The sequence below is a fragment of the Pipra filicauda genome, unplaced genomic scaffold (assembly GCF_003945595.2).
Source record: "Pipra filicauda isolate LSUMZ 115617 unplaced genomic scaffold, ASM394559v2 scaffold28_size6257848_pilon, whole genome shotgun sequence".
NCBI lineage: Eukaryota > Metazoa > Chordata > Aves > Passeriformes > Pipridae > Pipra > Pipra filicauda.
Genome location: NW_024104409.1, coordinates 1,962,582 through 1,982,152, shown reverse-complemented (window position 1 = coordinate 1,982,152; position 19,571 = coordinate 1,962,582). Strand labels below are relative to the sequence as shown.

At 34.2% G+C, this 19,571-nt stretch overlaps 1 protein-coding gene across 6 annotated transcripts in view; it reads left to right on the top strand.

The window, feature by feature from the left end:
• Window positions 1-19,571, top strand: part of LRCH1 (leucine rich repeats and calponin homology domain containing 1) — a 117,952-nt gene that overhangs the window by 60,556 nt on the left and 37,825 nt on the right. For 4 of the 6 annotated variants that reach the window (XR_003540557.2, XR_003540559.2, XM_027720259.2 and 1 more), the window contains exons 4-11: window positions 5,198-5,303; window positions 5,794-5,930; window positions 7,104-7,231; window positions 9,210-9,294; window positions 13,478-13,583; window positions 14,716-14,828; window positions 16,356-16,423; window positions 17,482-17,568. Coding sequence is in view for 2 of the 6 variants with exons in the window: in XM_027720259.2 (XP_027576060.1) it covers window positions 5,198-5,303; window positions 5,794-5,930; window positions 7,104-7,231; window positions 9,210-9,294; window positions 13,478-13,583; window positions 14,716-14,828; window positions 16,356-16,423; window positions 17,482-17,568 (830 nt within the window). In the remaining 4 variants the exon portion in view is untranslated. The remainder of the gene's footprint in view (window positions 1-5,197; window positions 5,304-5,793; window positions 5,931-7,103; window positions 7,232-9,209; window positions 9,295-13,477; window positions 13,584-14,715; window positions 14,829-16,355; window positions 16,424-17,481; window positions 17,569-19,571) is intronic. The other 2 variants (XR_003540558.2, XR_003540560.2) reach the window with 1 other exon arrangement.

The window sequence follows — 19,571 nt, the reverse complement described above, 5'->3', positions numbered from 1 at the left end:
CTTCATTTTTGTCTGTTATTACTCTCTGCTTACCACATTGCATTCCACTCCTGATACTGGTCTTATCAGTCTATTTTCATTTTATTTCACTATGTTTGTCACGCAGCCTTTCTTTCCTGGAACACCTATCTAAACAGATATCCAATCCAAAGTTATATTCCTCTTGTTTTCAAAACTGTCCACATGACTACTGTTTCTGCAAGCAGTAGATCATCTGTAATAGATCATCCACTCAATGACAATCTGAAAAAGTAGAAAAATTATTTGGTACTAAAGATAAAAAATAAATTTAACTTGAAATGCTTTTTGAAGTATATGTGTGGAAAATATATATGAGATAATGCTTCCCTTTCTCTCTCTTTATCTTCCTCTTCTATAGGAAGGCTGAGACTGAATTCTTTATGGCATATGCTTTATGTCTTCTGGTTATTTCTATTCATCTTGACCTTTTGAGATATAAATTGACAAATAAACCACATTTTGACACTGCTAATTTATGCATAGTAAAACAATGACTTTTGAACTTTCTTCCAGCTGCTGCTATCTCCTTTGACAGCATTTATCATGCACGTGAAAGTGCCTGCTTATCATATTATTCTTTTTATAATAGTAGTTCCTCCATTAAATTGTGTTGCAGAAATCGAGCTGATCTTACTCTAGGCCGCAGTCTTGCTATTGATTCCTCATATGTGGAGTGAAGTGACAACAGAGGGGCTTTTTTCTTCTAGTATTCTTGAATGGCATTCTGTGGTATCAGTCTTCTGTTACTGATTACAATTGATCTGGCTTTTGATGAGGATGGACAGGGTGTTACCTTTTCCTTTCTGGGTTATGCCTGAGAGAAAGACTAGCAAGTTTCTTTTGTATGCTGAACATTATTAATTTTTCTTTTCAAATAGTTGGAAGTTTTGTGTGTGGGTGGGTTTAGTAAGATTACAGGAATGGTTCTGAATTAATCTTATAAGGAAAAACATGTTAGGCTATAGCATTGTTTTTGTTGTGCTTAAAATAGATGCAATAAAAGGTGATGGTTCCAGTTTTATAAATAAAGTTAAATTTAGTAAAAAATGAGTTTAAAATTAGTAACAAAATTTAGTAAAAAATTAAAAGCTTGAAAATCAATGTAGATTATACTCAAAGCAGATGGGATTTGTTTAGTTCAAACATATGTTTAAATTCTGGAATACTGGATTTTCATATTGCTTTCCACTTACGGTATAGTTTCAGTGTTACACTTTCTCAAGAAGAACACAACAATTCCTGCTCTAACAATGAGAGTGTCTAGCAACATGTCGCTTGGTAGCCTAGAAGATTTATGAAAACTGAAAAAGATCTGATGCTTGTTCTTTGTGATCAGAAAGCAACGGGGGGTAGTTGAATAAGAAGTTTTTGTTAAATTGAGCATGATTCTGCTCAGTTCAGATGACCTTATTACTTAGTTTGATGCTACCGTGTGTGTTTGGTACATTTCCAGTGAAGTGAGTTGCACTATTTAACTGGAAATGACATAACTCTGATGTATTAGGAAAAGCAAATAGTGGTAGGATTGAGAGTGGGGATTTGTATTGGCATGTATAATATAATGCAGTTTGGATAATAAGGTGATCATTGTTCTGAAATGAGTAAAAAAACATAAATAAACAAACAAAGAAGATTAAGTCATACTGCAGTTGTTGGACGAAAAATTCAGCTGTGTGAGAGCAATGCCAGCCTGAACAGCAGGGGATTCAAGCAGAACCATTGCCCAGCCCTCTGGCTGGGAATACTGCTGTTTTAATACATACACAGTGCTGGTGTTGAGCTGGGCCAGGGGATTGATCCCGAGATGCCACCTGGCTGCGGTGCTTGTATTAATAGGACTTTTCCAAGCAACCTCAGGTTTCCCAAGTGTTTCACAAGCTGCATGCAGTAAGAACTGTGTGTACATAGCAAATGGATTTTTTTATCTAACTTTTTTAACAAAATTTACCTCTGTAGCCACTGCAAAGTGACATAAACATAATTTGCTGCAAATTAGATCAGATCTTTCCAACAAACATTGCATTTTTCCCACTCTCCTCCAAAATGGAGCAGGTAATTCTTTTTCTATTACATATATGTATTTATATAAATTTCATGGCATAGAGTAACTTAGATATTACATGCAGAAAATTTTCCGGGTTTCTTTTAATTTCTAGGGTTTTGACAGTTAACGTACAAGTACCAAAGTAACATAAATTATTCTCCCTGCAGAACACTTTACAATTAATTGCAAAATTTGGTTGGGATATTTACTTTTATTTGCAGCTCATTATCTCAATCATACATCTGCTGTCAACCAGGAGGATGGGTGCAAAATTAGTGTGAAGATAATCTGAAACCTACTTTCTGTCAAGGAAAAGGAATTAGGCAGAGATGGCTCAGTAATTGTACCCAGAACTATCAACTGTATAGTAAGATTCTGGTCTCCATCCTATCGGGCAGTATTACACTGCTGCCTTCTTCAGATAACAACCCTCTCCATCTCTGAGATGCTCCTGTCTCATGTTGGAAGCCTTTAAATCTCTCAGCTTGGATTTATGTCCTTTACCTCATTCATCTAATCAGCCTGACCATGCAGGACCTGCTGTTGCCTAAGAAGGTCCATGTGCTCATGTACTGTGTAGCTTCTTTTTACTGTACAATATGGCTTGTATGTCACAAGCTTTCTGAATCCACACACTTTTTGGGAATAACTGCTCGGTCAGGAGGCCCAAGTTGAAAATGAATGTATGGAGGAAGTTTGCCTTAATTTGAATGGTTTGGATAAACTCCCCGTGTGCGTGTGTGTGTGTGAATAAATATATATGTTAGTATAGACTCAGAGTCCCATATTGATTTGTTTAAGACCATTTAAACTTTACCATAAACAAAGGAAAAAAGCTGATCATTTTAATTTGCTTTCATGCCACAGAAATCAATGTTAAATTTAAATATGCCTTACACTTCTCTGATTTTGAGAAATTGTCTCGTCATGGCAGGACATAGCCTAACTGGTAAGAACAAAATAGAATTAATGCAAGTCTGACCTTAGCAAATACTAGCCCCTCAGAATGTGAGTAGGTGTTTGAACTTCAGTAGCCTGCAGATGTCCGTGAAGCAAACTGCTGGTTGTATAGTTCCTTAAAAAATTATTAGCTTGAAAACGATAAGCATTTGACTCTGATAGTATTGCATCCATTATTGGCAAAGTAAATGGGAAAGGTAAACACTGTCTCTGTCACATACACACACTCATGAAGTCTAATAATAGTCAAGAGCATAACTAGGATAATGTTATAGGTCTTTGTTTTCCATGGCTATTCAAACAAAGTAATAAAAAAAGCAACTTGGGCTGCAGTGTTAAGTAGGATAAAGGATACTACTGTCTCTAGAGATCTTGTGAATGCTGACATGCTGTCACAACAGATCAGTCTTATTGAGGATGTTTTGAAAGGCTGTAGGTGGAAGTGGACTTTGTTTTTGAGGCTACACACTGCCAGGCTTTTTTTTTTTTTTTTGTTGGTACTTCGTTTACAGTTCTCTATCTCTTTCCCTGACTTGTTCTGACATGTGTGCCTAAGTGCTCTTGGTCTAGAAAGTTTCTTTGGCACAAGGTGACTTTAAATTTAAATTCTGTGCTCTAAAAATCAATTATCTAATTATGAAGTCATTTAAAGTGTGTAGATTAAAAATAGGACAGTAAAGCTTCAAAAATAAATGATCTCAGAACAGTGCAATTAAAGAAACTTTGTGGCAGAAAATGCACTCATTAGCTGGGATTTTTAATTTCCTTGTCTAAAAGCTACAATAATTTCCTGACTGTGTTTTGAGAAGGGAAGGAAGCCTTGGCAACAGTGAGATTCTGTTATAAGAAGAAACTTGTCTGATACAGGGAGCAGCATTGCCAAATCACGTTTTGCTTTTACTATCATTATTTAGGCTGGAAGACAGAGAGTTAATGCAATGCTTTTGACTAGTATTAAAGCAAGTGTCTTCAAAGAGATTACTTAGCAATGTGACTCACTTCTAGAACTTTTGTAGTCCAAGAGCTCCCAGATACTGTATAAATCAATTTGAAACAGTTGAGAGAGTAGGTGTATTCCGTTGGCTATTCAGGAAAATTTTGACATGACCCCACTTAGATGTAATACTATGAAATACTGTTTCATTCTTTTAATACAGAAATGAAAGCATAATTGGGACATCACTCAAATTTACAGGTTGCCTGGAATGTAAGAAGAGGTTTCAATGTTTATTTGGCAGCAAAAATGATAGCTAGTATCTGACAACTGTCTCATTTTAGACCAACTTTATCCAAGAAGTTGATCTTTCGTACACATTCGTAACAGTTTCTTGTTATAAATAGTGTTAAAGTATTATATTTATTACAGTAATACCACTGTATATAAACTTCTTGTTTGAAGCTGTGCTCAGTAGTGCCAGATCCTGTACTTTCAACTCAACTTTACAAAAGTTGCTCCTTTAAGAATGCTGAAATGAGGATAGATACCAATTTCATCCAGATTATTAAACCATTTATATTTAGTCATCAAAATCAGACCTGCTTAGAACCTGTCTAGGCAGTTAAGAATTACATTTTACAGTGAATAATATGTTGAATATCTGTATAATACTAAACAAGATCTGTCCTATTTTATTATGGCCTTCTGCATGCTGTGTGAATCAAATATATGCCTTTACTGAGCATCATTATAGAATGCTATTGCTGATTATTATTATCATCATCATTATAATCATCATTATAATTATTATATTTTGCTTAAATATTCCCTCTAGAAGAACAAGAACGTTTTTAAAAACTCAGATCCACACACTAGTAGTTTTGCATTTCATCCTAATGTATTTGGTTATATAACCATGATACCAAATTCTTAATGTGAAGAAAAGAACAAAAAAATAGAACATCTTAAGCAAATGGTTTCGAATGTTTCTACACAAATAAAATTAACTTTCAAAATTAACCTGTTCTTCAAATAAGAATTTGCTCTGCTTTTAGGTAATGTGTAAACATTTTCCCATGTATCTTGTTTTACATTGTGACAACAGGACATAGATTGTTGCATGTTGTAAGGTTAATAAAATGTTACAATGATAATAGCAACTTGGCTACATTTGTATTATTAAACATCTAGAATCTGAAAGTTCATTATTATTTGTTATTACTGTTTTGCTGTAGGATGTCAGCTGTAATGAAATCACGGCTTTGCCACAGCAGATAGGCCTGCTGAAATCTTTAAAAGAACTGAATGTCCGAAGAAATTACCTCGAAGTTTTACCCCAAGGTAAAAGCAAATGAACAAAAAATACCTTTATAGTAGCTCTTTTTATTAGCATTTTGGAAGTTTTTTTTACTCATATTAGTAAATATGATTAAAAGGTAGTAATTACTTTGTGTTCAGAATTATTCTGTTTGAGTTTGCAGAGTATAACATTGTGGTATTCACTGAAGAACAGTGTGTGAGGTGTTCTTAATGTCTTATCTTTATGATTCTAGGCGTCTTTTAAGTTACACAGGCATCTGAATGCAATATGGGAACTGTCATCTGAGTTTCAGGAAAAAAAGATATTTCAAAGAATTGGTTTTAATATTTATGAACACTTGCATAATAATAGTGCTTTTCATTTCCTAGTATTGAATGGAGTAAATGTTGAACTTATTCCTCCCTGAGTTTGTATTTTTCCTGAAGGCAAAAGAAGCTTTATTCAGAAATATTATTTTATGGCAAAAATAAAACCAGATATAACACCTTCTCTCCTTTTTGTTACTTTTAGAACTAGTGCATCTTCCCTTGGTAAAGTTTGACTTTTCCTGCAATAAAGTGCTTGTGATTCCAATTTGTTTTAGAAAGATGGTGCAGTTACAAGTATTACTGCTTGAGAATAATCCTTTGCAATCTCCACCAGCACAAGTAAGTAACAGCTATGATTTAAATTGTGCCTTAATATTGGGTGGATGATAGCAAATTATAGACTATAAAATGTCATGTTCTGCAATTGCAAGCTTCTGAATTTCAGTCATCACAGACATTAGTTGTTGAGATCTAAATAGGAAATATCTAAATAAGACATGAAAATGTACTGTGTTCTGTGTATGAGTCTGTGCAACCCTTTAACCAACACACACCTGGAAGATCTCCATTCTGTTAGCTGCTTGTTTATTTTTCTCATTCCTATCTGCATATGAAACCTAATGTCAGAATACGTATATAATTTTGAAAAAGAGAAGTGAGAAATTTCCTGGATAATTTTTCTCTCTGTTAATAAGAATCCAGTTCTAGGAGGTTCTGCAGTGATTTATTATTAACTTAAAGATATGCAAATGGTCTAGAACATAATCCATGTGAAATTTGTTTAACTTCATAGTGTAAGTTTATAGATCGTGATACACGAAGAAATCAAACTCTTGTTCTGAACTGTAGGCCACAGTGAGTAATAGTGATAATAAATGAATGGAACCTGTACTCTGCATCTCTGAAAGTTACAACTGTTCTAAATTAACAGCTGTTGAAATACTTAAGAATTTTTATTCCATTGGAGAAATGGTTTTTTCGTAATCAATAGTGATGCTGCTTTTAAACTAAAAAAAAGAAACAGAGCAAGTTGAAGTGTGCACTTAAAGAAAAAAAATTCTAAAATGCAGGTGAAATCCATCAAAAGAATGCTTGGCCACTAGCAAAAACGATGTGACCAAGAATATAAAGGACACACTAATTAATTAACTGTCAATATTGACTAGTTTTGGGAAGTAATTATTCAATTTATCATTAGTAATAGGCCGCACCATATATTTAATGTAACTTTTTTTAGTTAAAAGCCCATTTGGATTTTTTTAAAGTAGGCTACATTATTTTCTTGTTTTCTGTCTTCATCTCTGAGGGTATTTTTACTGGTACACACAAATAATTGATTAGATAATTGAAGTACTTAGTAATTAAAAAAAGAATAAAATCCATTTTTCTTTATGTGATATTCATTGTAATAGTAGTATTTGGTTTTCAGGGAAGTTTATGCTAAGTGACATTTGAAATAAGTTATTTTTTTCGTTGTAGTTATAAAACTAACTTTTTTTTCTTGTCTAACAGATTTGTACAAAGGGTAAGGTGCATATATTCAAATATTTGACTGTGCAAGCCTGTCAGATTAAAACAGCAGACTCGCTGTATCTTAATGCCATAGAACCACAGCATTTACCACAACCTGTGGAAGAGAGGTATGTATGAAAGTCTCACTTAGTTTTTCCATGTAACACTTATAAACAAAGTTAAATAATATTTATCTTTAGATTCACAAGTTTTGTTTGTTTAGATGCTATTCAGAGTGCGCTTTTTTGAACAGAGATTTGTTTTACTTTAATTTAAATTAATTTGCTTTTATTCTAGTGAAATCCCTCTAAGATCTTAGGAAAAAAAATATTAATCAATTCTAAATGAAGTTAGCAACATGTTTGTTAAGAATTTAAAAGTGAACCTTAGTTTAAATCTAACCTCTTAGTATTGGCCTCCTGTAATATATTAAAAATAATTCAGATGCAAGTAACATTGGGTGTTCAAACTTTCTTGTAAACCTATTAACACACTAAATAAATTTTAATTTCTTGTATTGTTTTGTGATGTATATGTTGTTATACATTTGCAACATAATTTTTAATTCATCCGAAGTCTTATTTGTCAAGCAAAGAGAACCGCATGAATGTTGAGATGCTTTTAAAGTGAAACGTGCTAATCTGTTAGCAGAATGAAGGACAAAATCTTTCGTGTCTTGCATCAAACATCTAGGAAATACCATCTTGTACCATGGTTTAAGGACAGGAACTGAATGTGAAGCACCTCCTTTCTATGAGATGCTCCATAGCCAGTAGGAAATGAGCTTTCAACCAGCTCTTTCTTTGCTAATGTGGGCAGTATAATATAACCAATCAGAGAAGGTATGATATTTTTGGAGAGAAGTACTCAATAAAAACAAAGGGTTGATGTGAATAATAATAGAGATGTGGCTTCTAAAACCCTGGGGGGAAAAAACAAGAGCTGTTATGCAATCTCTCTTTCAGTCATCTATATAAGGTTTCAAACAAACTGTTTTTCTCCATGTACCTTTGGAGACATCTTTTTGAATTTCTATCAGGTAAATTTCGAAGGTGAGAAGAATCCAGGATGAAGAGTAGGTTTTCCATTTGGGAGACACTTCCTGGCTTTCTGTTTTAGTATATGAGAGAATTGACAGGAATGTCATATCTTGTATGATATTTTGATCATAGTGGAGATTACAGGTTAGGGTAAAGGGATAGTACAAAGTAGATATCAGTTGGTAACTAACAGCCTAATGCTCTATCACATAATAATTACCAAATTTTTATTTCAGAGCATAACTTTATACTTCTAATGAAAAACCCAGTTAGGATTTCCATAGGCAGTTTCTGTGAAAAAATCCTTAGTGTTTACTGTTAAGAGGTAATTTAAGATTAGGATGAATTAATCAGATACCTTATTCGTGTGAAGACTCATAAAGCCCCTTTTTTAAATTGCCGTATCAGTCTGAATTCAATATTGCAGCTTTCAGGATAGCAAATGAAGAGATAAAAAAGTATATTTTAAAAAAAGTTAGATGATGAGAGTATTGCATCTAATAGTGTACTTCAAAATGACTAGAGGGCATATCAGGTAATGAAACCAGAAGAGAGAGCAATTGCCATTATTATAGTAATTTTCTTAAAAACCTAAATTTCAAAGTCTATTTTAAAGCACAAAAAGGAGGTTTCTGTGTTAATAGTTACTCTAAGCTGCAGGGAGATATTTTAAATGGATCAATGGTTACAATTAAATCAGTTGACTCCAGTTTGAGTTCAGCTATTTTGGTTGCTTCTCCCAAAGTAAATTGCTTCAGTTGGACTCCTGTGCTACTTAGCTAGTAACTAAGCATTTTTGCCTAGTTTATAGACAAAAATAAACTTATACCAGTTGATTTCTGTTGTTTTCATTAATCCTTAGGTTAACCAGCCACTCCATCTGATCCATTTTACTACTACAAGACTGTAAATTTTTAGTTTTTAACTGTACCGGGCTATTTCACCCTCAACTATTAAGACTGGTTGGAAATTTGCTCTGATTTAAGTGAAACAAGGATAGAATTTGAATGTAAATGCTATGGTAGATTTTACCAATTTTTATTTTTTTTTTTTTATTCACATCTAGCATTGATGACATCTACCCAAGTAAAAAGGACTCAGATTCAGGTGTTGGTAGTGATAATGGTGATAAACGTTTGTCAGCAACAGAGGTAAGTTACTTGCTCTTTGCATCCAGCTCCCCTTCCAGCACTCATATTTTGCCTATATTTTTAATTTGAATAGATTTTTAGCCATAAAAACTCTGCAACCATATCCTTGACATAAATTTCTCACTAAGAAATGGCTGAAATAAAGATAAAAGGAGACTGGGATATTTTAAATTCTTTTTGTGTGTACGCTATCCGGAGAGGGCAGTGAGATACTTGCTTCCAAGTGATCAACAACCTACCAATAATGAAAATTCACTACAGTTCTCAGGCAGTTTACGTGATCTAGAGAATGAGAACCAAACCAGAATCCACATCTGCTGTTTTCAGTGAAGGAAATATGCCAACAGGTTACAGACTTACGACTTCTCACTTGATTTCTCTCTGACTGATAACTCTTTCCTGTTGGGAATTAATAGTGCCCAGTCCCAATATGTTCTGTGATGGGGTTATGGCAGATTGCTGTAGTGCAGGAGGTTAGACAATGCTGGAAATAAACCTTCAAACTGTTTTATGAACTATGATGTCTGACTGAACAAAGAGAAAGAATAGCTTTGTGGGACTAGTGTTGTCCTAAGCAGTTAGAACTGACTTTCCTAGACCTTTTCTTCTGAGGTGCTGCCCAGCTGAACAGGGCACTAAATCTAGTTGGAGTTGAACTGAATAAATAAGGATAAATAAGTACATAATTAACAATATAATTCAGTAATGATCTTTCTGAAATATACAGTGACAGAATTTGTGATCTGACCTTATGGGAAATATCTGGGTCACAATAGAATAATGACCTTCTCACTATTTAAAATAATTTTACAATGATTCTTTAGTGTTTGTCTCCTCCTTTGAGGAAAAGGGATTCTGTTGCTTTTGGAACAAATGTATAGAGAATCAAGTAATGATTTCTAGCCAAACCTCTAATGGTTTCCCTCTAGCTATAAGAGCATGTAGTCCATTCAGAGGCACTTACAAACTGTTTTGCCATTTTTACACTTCCTGAAGCTAACTTAGCTTGTTAATAGAACTATTATTCCAGAATTTCCTCTTTAGCTACCACTATTAGAAAATAGATCGTATTACCTGTAATCAAAATGTAGCAATTTAAATGCTGCAAAAAATATTTTAAAGACAACTAACAGTGTGCCACTACGTTTTTAATAGCACAAAGGTTTTTTTATGTGAGAACTGTTTACTCATTCCATCCCTGCCTGACTACTGCTCTGCTATTAAGGAGAAATAGATGCTGAGATCAGTAATCCCAAATGCGTTTGGTAATAAATTTACCACTCACTGTCCTTCTGATGAGATCTTTAATACCTGTGTAACACATGAGAATTGTGCAAGAAATATTAGCATGTTGCAAATATAGATTCACATACATTGTCAGTTACAGTCAGAAAGCTACATACCAAACATTAGATGAACATTAAATGATCAGTGATAAAATGATCATTAAAACATGTCTAGGGGTTTTTATGAATACAAATATGGTAATTTAGTCTAAAGGGTAGTGGCTATTGAGTTCCCAGTCTTTTACAGGAAATACTACAGTGTCATTTTGCACGTGTGTAACTTAAAAACAGTAACTTAAATTAATCACTTGTTTGAATACTAATGTATTTTTTAGGAAGCTTGTGAATTGGCTTTGGTTGAATACGCCTAGGAGGGAATACTAGTTATGTATCTCTGTCTGACTTGGTAGGGTCCTTACAGCATCCATTTTCAAAGCTACAATCATCTTGGGCATTTCAAGGGAAAGATATCTTGTAGTGTTGCTGTCAAAGTGATCACAGCAACTTAAAGGCATTTTCTGCTTTAAGGTAGCATACTCCTGTACTTCATCTTATAGGAAAAGTCTAGCATTTTGATTCGTTTTCAATCTCACATTGGCCTTATTGTTTTCTTTTGTTACAGTTCATTAGAATGAGAGGGTACTTGCTAAGATCCAGATGGTGCCCGTGCTTTATTTCCCATATGAGTGATGCATTAGTACCAGCAGGAATGTATATGAACATTCTGTCAAAGTGCATCATCTGAATTCTATGTCAGAATAATGTTAGGTATTTTTGATTCTTATATGTCTATTGTCTTCTGTTCCTAGCTGAATAAAAAATAAAACTGTGAATGAAGGAAGTGAGATACAATATTTCACGTGTGAAGGAGCAATACTTTTGTATTATTGCAGGCTGCTTTGGATAGTTTCTGTTTCAGAGTATACTGGCAGGAAACACCTGGAAAATCAGTTACAGAATTCTGTAGGTCTTGAAAGTGACACATAGCCTGCTTTGTTTCCAAACTGAATGTCCCATGACTTTTTTTATACCAACACTCCAAAATATTTTTCTTGAAGTGTGTTACTCTGCTGAGAAAAAACCCCCTGTTTTGTTATTCAGAGCTTGTAGTAGTGTGTATAGGAACATTTTACTGTACTATTTTTGAATTCTGGTTGAAAAGTTAACAAAACACGAACTTTCATCTAGAATAACTAAATTTAGTGCTTAAATGTCACATGAGATGTAGTCTGAAAGACAGAGAAGGAACTTCACTGTAACATCGGTTGTCTGAATGAATTTATACTGTGTGTGTCTTTTTTTTTTAAGCTATTGGGTTATCATTGCTTCAGATCTAAAAGAACAGTGACTTTTGTGCTTAGAATACTTAGAGCATGGTTTGTGTCTTTTCCATTTGAGATATTAATTTATTTCATTTTAAAATATAATTAATTTTAAAATTTATAATTTATTTTGAAAATGCCTTATGAAGTCCCTGAACATCCTTTTGAATTTTTTTCCCCTTTAAGCAGAGGAATGCAGCCAGTGAATTCATCACATTAATAACATGCAGCTTATAAGGAAGAAGATTCATGGTTGTCCATGTTTACAAAATATTTTAAGTCCAAGGTATTCTGGGAAAATAGGAATAACCACATGTATCTTTGCAGTTTTTAGAAACAGGATAGATTTGCTCCATCCTTTATCACGAACCTTAGCTTCAGGATTTTAAGAAAATATTTTCTACCTGGAATATGAACATATAAAGGTAGCAAGAATGGCATAGTTCTACTAGAAGCTAGCAACTATGGAATTAACTGACTGGATGTAACACTCTCCCATTCCATTGGAGATCTTTTGTTAAAATGGTCTGAGCTGACAACATCAGAAATATTTCCTTAAAATATATAATCTGAAGGGATATGGAACGAACTGCTATATATGTATTATAACAGCTGTAATTACAAGAATGCGTGTATGGAATATGTATGTGCAGAGTAGCAAGTTACAGAAATAGAGGATTTAAAGAATGAGTAACACCCGTGAGTTTGTTGGGAAATAACATTTGCAAAGTTCTGAGACAGTTCTTTGTGGTAAGTTCTGTCTCTCAGGAGAATTAAGAATAAAGACTTGGCTTCTTCTGCAAACTGTGGTTTTGCTCTAGTTCACCTCAGGAGAGAATATGAGCAGGTCCCACTCGAGCCAGGTTGCTGCTCGCCCTGCAGAGCAACAAAGCTTTGGTGGCCTTGGACAGAAGTGAAGCCTAGTGTATCGATGCCTCTTTGTGCAGCCACTGTCTGTAAAGTCATGGACAGAAAAACCCTGTAGATATAAGTAATGTGTTTTATTGTACCAGCTAATAAAGCTGAAAAAATATGGATGAGCTTTTAAACCAAGACAAAGTATTGTACTTGAGTCTTATTCTCTTTTTTTTAACTCTGTCAGTTAATATAATTAAAGATATTGCTTCGGTCTACAAAGTTCATCTTGTTCACCTTAAGGCATTCAGTTAACAAGCTGCATGGTAAAGCAGGGAAGAAGAGTCCTGGAGGGAAAGAAAACAAGGACAAGTGATAAGAGACTCACTGTTTGTACAGACTTTGGTGGCTACAAGGAGGTCCTATTTTCAACTGGCCCAGGAAAGCACAGAGAGCAGCACAGTGCAGCAGTGTCACTGCAGGGGGAGGACTAGAGCAGTGAGGGAGAGAAGAAAAGAGGACAGATGAATTGTTCTGCTTGGCAAACCTGTGAGGATGTATTTAGCATGACTACAACTTCCTACAACAGGATTTGGTCATATGCTCTAGTATCCTCTCCCATGTTAACTGGCAACTGTTTAGTGAGCACTCTTCTCAGTATGTACATTTTTCTCAGTCTAGGTTTAGTTTGGAACTAGTGTTTCTCTTATTTTTTCCCAGCCATGTGATGAAGATAATGTCAGCTTTAATGTTCCAATGTCAGACATCATGGAAGAAGATCATATTATAAAGGAAGATTCAGCTCATCATGCTAACTCAAGAAAAGGTTGGAATGTAAAAACCATGGAAGTTAAATACGGGGGTTGTTGGTTCCATATCTGCCTACCTACCCAGAAGGTTTTGAGCATGCATATGCAGTTGTGTAATCTGAGTCCTTATGGTAGTTTTCCATAACAATTCCAATAAACTTGTTACACTGTGTCTCAAGACTTAGTAAGATCTGATTTTGACTGGGGGGAAAAAAGTGAAAGTTGTTTTAAACCATGCTTCCCAACCAGTAATATCAATGTGCAGTAATTTAGCAAATGTACAGTATCAGAGTCCATTTCTATAGTTGGACTTAGTGCATATGTAAAACTTTATTAGTCAGCTTTGCCTCTGGAAACAACTAAAGCTCTTCAGATTTTTGAGACGGTGTAATTTTATCTAAATTTTTTAAAGTAACTTATATTTTTCCAAATTATACTACATACCAAAAAACAATGTTTCTCCAAGTTCTGCACATACTAATGATAAATGCAGGAGGAAGTCAGTGAATTGCATATGGCAACCACATAAATAGGTCAGCCTTTACACACTTAAGTTAAATGAACTTCAGTTGAGATATTCATTGGAATTTAAAAGAATACAGAGAGAGATAGTAAAAGTATTATATCCTACAGTGTTTATTAGCAAACTGGAGAGGGTAAGTTATAGGACCATATCCCTGGAAATACTATATGTAGGCAAGAGATTGGCATAGGCTCTGAATAATTTTGGTAAGCATTTGACCCTTCATTACAGCATGATAACTCTGAAATTACATTCAACTGCACATCCCTGGCTGTGACATCTGAATGTCTTAAAAAACTCAGTAGCTGTCCAGCTGTGTTCTTGTACCAGTACTGGCAGGACAGACTTGGTGTAGTTAAAAACTGACTTCATCAATGCCTGCTGTGGTGCTTCAGATAGACAACTGTATATGCCCAGGGTATTAATTTATTACAACTTTGAAATGAATTGGCATCAGTCTTTACAATGCAAAAGTCTTACTTAACCTGTTTGAAGTTTTTAATATGCTTTGAATTTAAACTTTGGTTTTGAGCTCTATAATTTAATACAGTTAAATTATGTTGAGTAACAAATGTTGAGCTGAACCAGAAATCATTCTTCTATCTTTTTTTTATTGCTGTTACTAGTGGAATTCCATCAAGGATCTTCTCACTTGATTGTCAATGATAAGTCAAGAGAAACAGTAAACCAGTTCGATGAATCGGATACTCTTACTACTGAATTTATGAGTTACATGAAGGCAAGTTTGCAACAATTTTAAGTGGGGGAGAAATATTTTTACTACTTCCATAAGTGCAGAGCAAACAGGAATATAAACTGCATATATTTTAGTGTATAAGAGACTGCAGTTGATATTCATTGTTGTGAAAAGATACAGAAAGCAAAAATAAACAGGTAGGTTTAAAATTATTACAATTAGTTTAGGCAATCAATTTACCCGTAACACTTTCTAGTATATGTAAGAGTTATTTTCTAACTATGTTTAAGGCTCTAGGAAAAAAAGGTGGATATGTTTTGTGTTACTTGCTTTATATTTTGAATTGAGCAATTTTTTGTATTTGTTACATTGCTAAAATGCAAGACAACTTTGTGCTAGCTGTGGTGGCTAAAGTTTTGAAGTAGTATTATGGTAGTAAAATACATTTTCTTAAATTTTTTAAACATTATAGTAAAAATTGAGAGATCTATCAAGACAGATTGTATCAAATCACCTTCTAGAATAAGTGCTGTATTTTTGTTATCTTATGATGTGTACTCTTCTTATAGGAAAAATCATATTCTTCGTTCCTATAAGGTGAAGAAAAATGGAAAAGAATGGCTTTATTCACTCTAGTAGGGATTGGCACTGGCAAATTAGCTGTCATTGGAGAATGTTAGAGAAACTGGTACACTCCTCAGTGTCCCATATGGCAGAGTTGGACAGCATTTATTGGTACAGGGTGATGCAACTATGTGCCAAACATGACACAAGAGAGGATAAGCCTCTCTTTTCTGCTGTTGATTCTCTTCAAGTACAAATGCACATTCATTCAGAGAGCTTCTGTCTTTATTGGCAGCTGAACTAGTTCAGTGTTCCTGCCTGTCTGAGATGAAAGGGACAGTTGCAAAGCACCAAGTGGAAGCGTAAAAGAGGGAGTCAGGTTTTCAAATAGGTATAACTTCATGGTTATAGGTGTAGGAGCTCTAATTTATGCCTACATTGAACCCAAAATAACTGGCTGACTGATACGAAGTCTTGCATGCAATTTTTATTCTGATTTGTTCCTTTTTTAAAAAAATGTTTCATGGCCATCAAAATTGTCACTTATGAATTCTGTTAATAATTATGGGTGAAGTACATAATTGCCACTGTTTGTGTATTTGGAATTTCCTTGCTCTGTAAACAAATCTGGCTGTGGTAGGAGGGAAAGTAGGAGGGGAGAGTTAGGGTCGTGTTTAATTGAAGCATTGTTTCTATGTGCCAGAAAGTCACAAGCAGAGTCTGGGACATAGAATGAAGAATTCTTATGCAGCTTGACTTTCTTTTTACTGTTAAAGGAGGGTAAGGGCTGTTGACCTCAATAAAATCTGAAGAGTGAATAGAAGATCTTGTAATCAGTATTTTAGAAGGGGGTAAAGGAAGGAGTGGAGTGGAAGCATTGAATTGCTTCAGGTAACCAACCTAAACTGTTACATAAATTAGGTCAGTGCAGAGTCTGAAAGCAAAATTTATCTGCCTACTTAATTGCAAAGTTCAGTTCTCATTGTCGCTTTTGTCTGCTTACAGAGCAGAGCAGCGGAGTGTGATGAATTATTGAGAATAGAAGAGGACATACAATGGCAAACAGACGAAATGTGAGTATTTTTTATGTATCTATAAGTAATTAGCTGTGTCACTTAATTAGTTTGACCAGAACTGATATTTCCTTGTCAGTTAATAATTTTGTAGACTTAGAGGCATGACAAATGCATAGCCTTTCACTTTGTGTGTGCTCATTGTTTTACGTATTATTGCTGAATAGAGTGGATGTTATATTACAACTAATTAATTTGTATGCACCAATAATGCTGTAATGTATTTTACCTTTGTAGAATGCAAGCTTTTTTATTAGATATTTTGATATTTAGCTTATTAAAGGCATTGGTAACAAAATATTTTATCAGAACTTGTAAGATTTAAATGTAATGTGCATTTAAATAATCAATTTAATTGGAAACATCCCTCCATTTTTTTTCTTCTTTTATCATAATTTTAGCTGTGGAGCAATCATTAACTCATAGATATTAATTCAAGAGTAGAACAAGTGAACATCAGTTGCTGGGGTGAATGCATAAGAAAAGGGAATTTAACATGACAGTGTACTGTGAAGTTGTCACTTATCAGAACAGCGTAGTCCTATATGATGCAGCAATGAAAACTGAAGGAAGGAAAGAAGTACTTTCTGAAATAGCCTTACTGGCAGAACTAATAGGAGATAATACTTCTAAACCCCAAAAAGAATTACAAATGTTGAAAAGCAAAAGAAAGCAAGCTGGCCTTTAAAAAAAATTCATTGTATTTATGTTAATACTGTTCATGTTAATACATGTGATGAGTGCAGTTAAGAGTCAAATATTGGTAAATAAATTTTCAATTTTAGAATACATTCTATTTTATTGAATACTAAAAGTTTTAGTTCATCAGATTTGTTTGTTTATGTATGTCTTAGGTTGAGGGGATTTGTTAAGGGATTTGTTTTTCAGAAGAAACTCTTTCCATAAATTCAGCACATACTGGTGTGCAGAGAGGCTGTTTTTCTCTCTCTATAGTGCTTGCATGCCAGTTGGAAGATGCAGCTCACAAACTGAAATCCAGACTACCCTTGATAATTGCTGTTATACCTTTTCTTTGAATGCTTTTTTTTTTGTTATAGACTAAATTTATCAGAAGAACAAACTATTGATATAGCAGTGATAGAACAACTAAGAGAAGCAGTAGATTTATTACAAGATTCCAACAGGTATGCTTACAATAGCTGATGTGTTAATGTAATATATTTTAAAATTTTATTAATTACTCTAGAGTAGTCTTTTAAGTGACAATTGATAAAGTTTTCTGGAGTTATGAAGTGCTTTGTTAGCATAGCACTGTATGCAAGATAGTTAAGAAGGAAACTTGCATTCTCTTTCTGAGTATCTAGACAAGATTTCCAGTAAAATAAGCAGATTTCAAGTATAAGAGAAACCTAAAATTAGAGATGAGGACACCCCTAGGCATTCATCTCATGTACACTACTGTAATATTCTGATGTTTTGTCCAGGATTTTCACGTTCTTTTAGAGAATATAAATTTTCCTCTTACTCATGGTTGGTGTATTTTGTTGGACTGAGAAGGTCTTCTGGCCCATCTTCATCCCAGTTCAATGGAGCACATAAATGAGGTACCTGAATTAGTGATGGAGTTTCTTTAGTCTTCTGAAATCCAGAGGAGAAAGAGGAGAGGCTGAGTAATCTGTTTAGACTTCCCCTGACTACAGAAGGCAAGATTTTATAATTTAGGTGCCTGTTTTAAGAGGCTGAAGTCTAGGTGGAATGACTCTGAGTTTGTGGCTAAGCAAAGGAATAAGTATTGAAAAGAAAACAAATACTTGCCCTACTGGAAAAGTCTAACAATAGTGGTGTAGGCAGTTCTGTCCAGATGCTTGCTATTGCTTTTCTTTGTGTAACGACCTTCAGAAATTGATAAGTTCAGTTTAATTCTTACTTCTATGAGGTAGCTGGTTTACAGCTTCATTTCTCTGAAGACTAGAAACCTCTTTGTCACTTCCAGTCTTAAGTATACTTGATTCTCTTTCCTCCCTTGACCAGTTCACCACAGCTATTTGCTTTTGTGACTACACTGTTCTTTACTTGAAATGCCTATTTTGTTACTGATTTTCACCTAGCAGACCTTTGTGCTTTTAGGACAGAAATTTGCTCCTCTTAGTATTTCTAGAGGCACAGTTAGCTGGCTTTATTTTGCATCATGTAAAGAATACTTGAATTCTTGAATCATATAATGAATACTTGAATCAGGAGTATTTTTGTTTAATAAAATATTGTACAAATTAGGAAATCTCTTTAGTTCCTATAGCTTCCTAGTACCATTGCTTCTGCATATTGTATGAGGCTTATTACCTTGTGGGAAGAGTTTTGTAGTTAAAAAAGGAAAAGATTTGTTTGAAGAAAAAGCAACAGTGAAAAAATTCCAATTGTTAGCCTTTTGTCATTTTGATTTTCGTTTCCAAATGTTGTTCCAGTATATCCTACATATTTAGGGTTTTTTATAAAATTAAAAAGGTCAATAAAATACAGAAACTCTGTTTTCCTATGCACATGCAGGTGTGCTTTCATTAGTAAGACTACAGTAAATTTGAAATGAGACTTTTAAAAATGGCTAATCATGTAATATTTTTACTAATGGGTATGATTATTAAACTTGTAAAATGTTTGTCCTGTAACTATTGTTTTAGTGTTCTGCGGAGTTTCAAATCTGCATATCCTACATGCACATAAGCAGCATTTCAGTTCTGGGAAGGAAAAAGATTTCAGATTCAGTCTTCTTTTACAATATTTTCAGATGTTTGCTTCATATTTCTATATTCCCTTTCCTATATTTACTACTTTCTTTCATTTTCTCATGCACTGCAAGAGCAAATTAATTGTGAATATCTAACCAGGTCTGTGGCTTCCATTTGGACAATGGATGCTAGAGGTCAGATACAGAAATCTGCAGATAATGGCATGGTTGTTGGTAGTAAACAGGTCCTGTTTTGATACAAGCCGTTGCTCAGGGTGATATTTGCAGATGAGAACATTAAAGTGGCTTTGCTGAACTGAAGCATCAGGAGACACTTTCAGTTCTTAAGAGTTAACACTGAACAGGTTAAAACCATGACTATAAAAGTATTTCACATATCCATTTGTTTGAAATTAAGTGCTAAACAGAATGGTTGCAAAAGCTATACCCCAGTGCAGTGTTTTT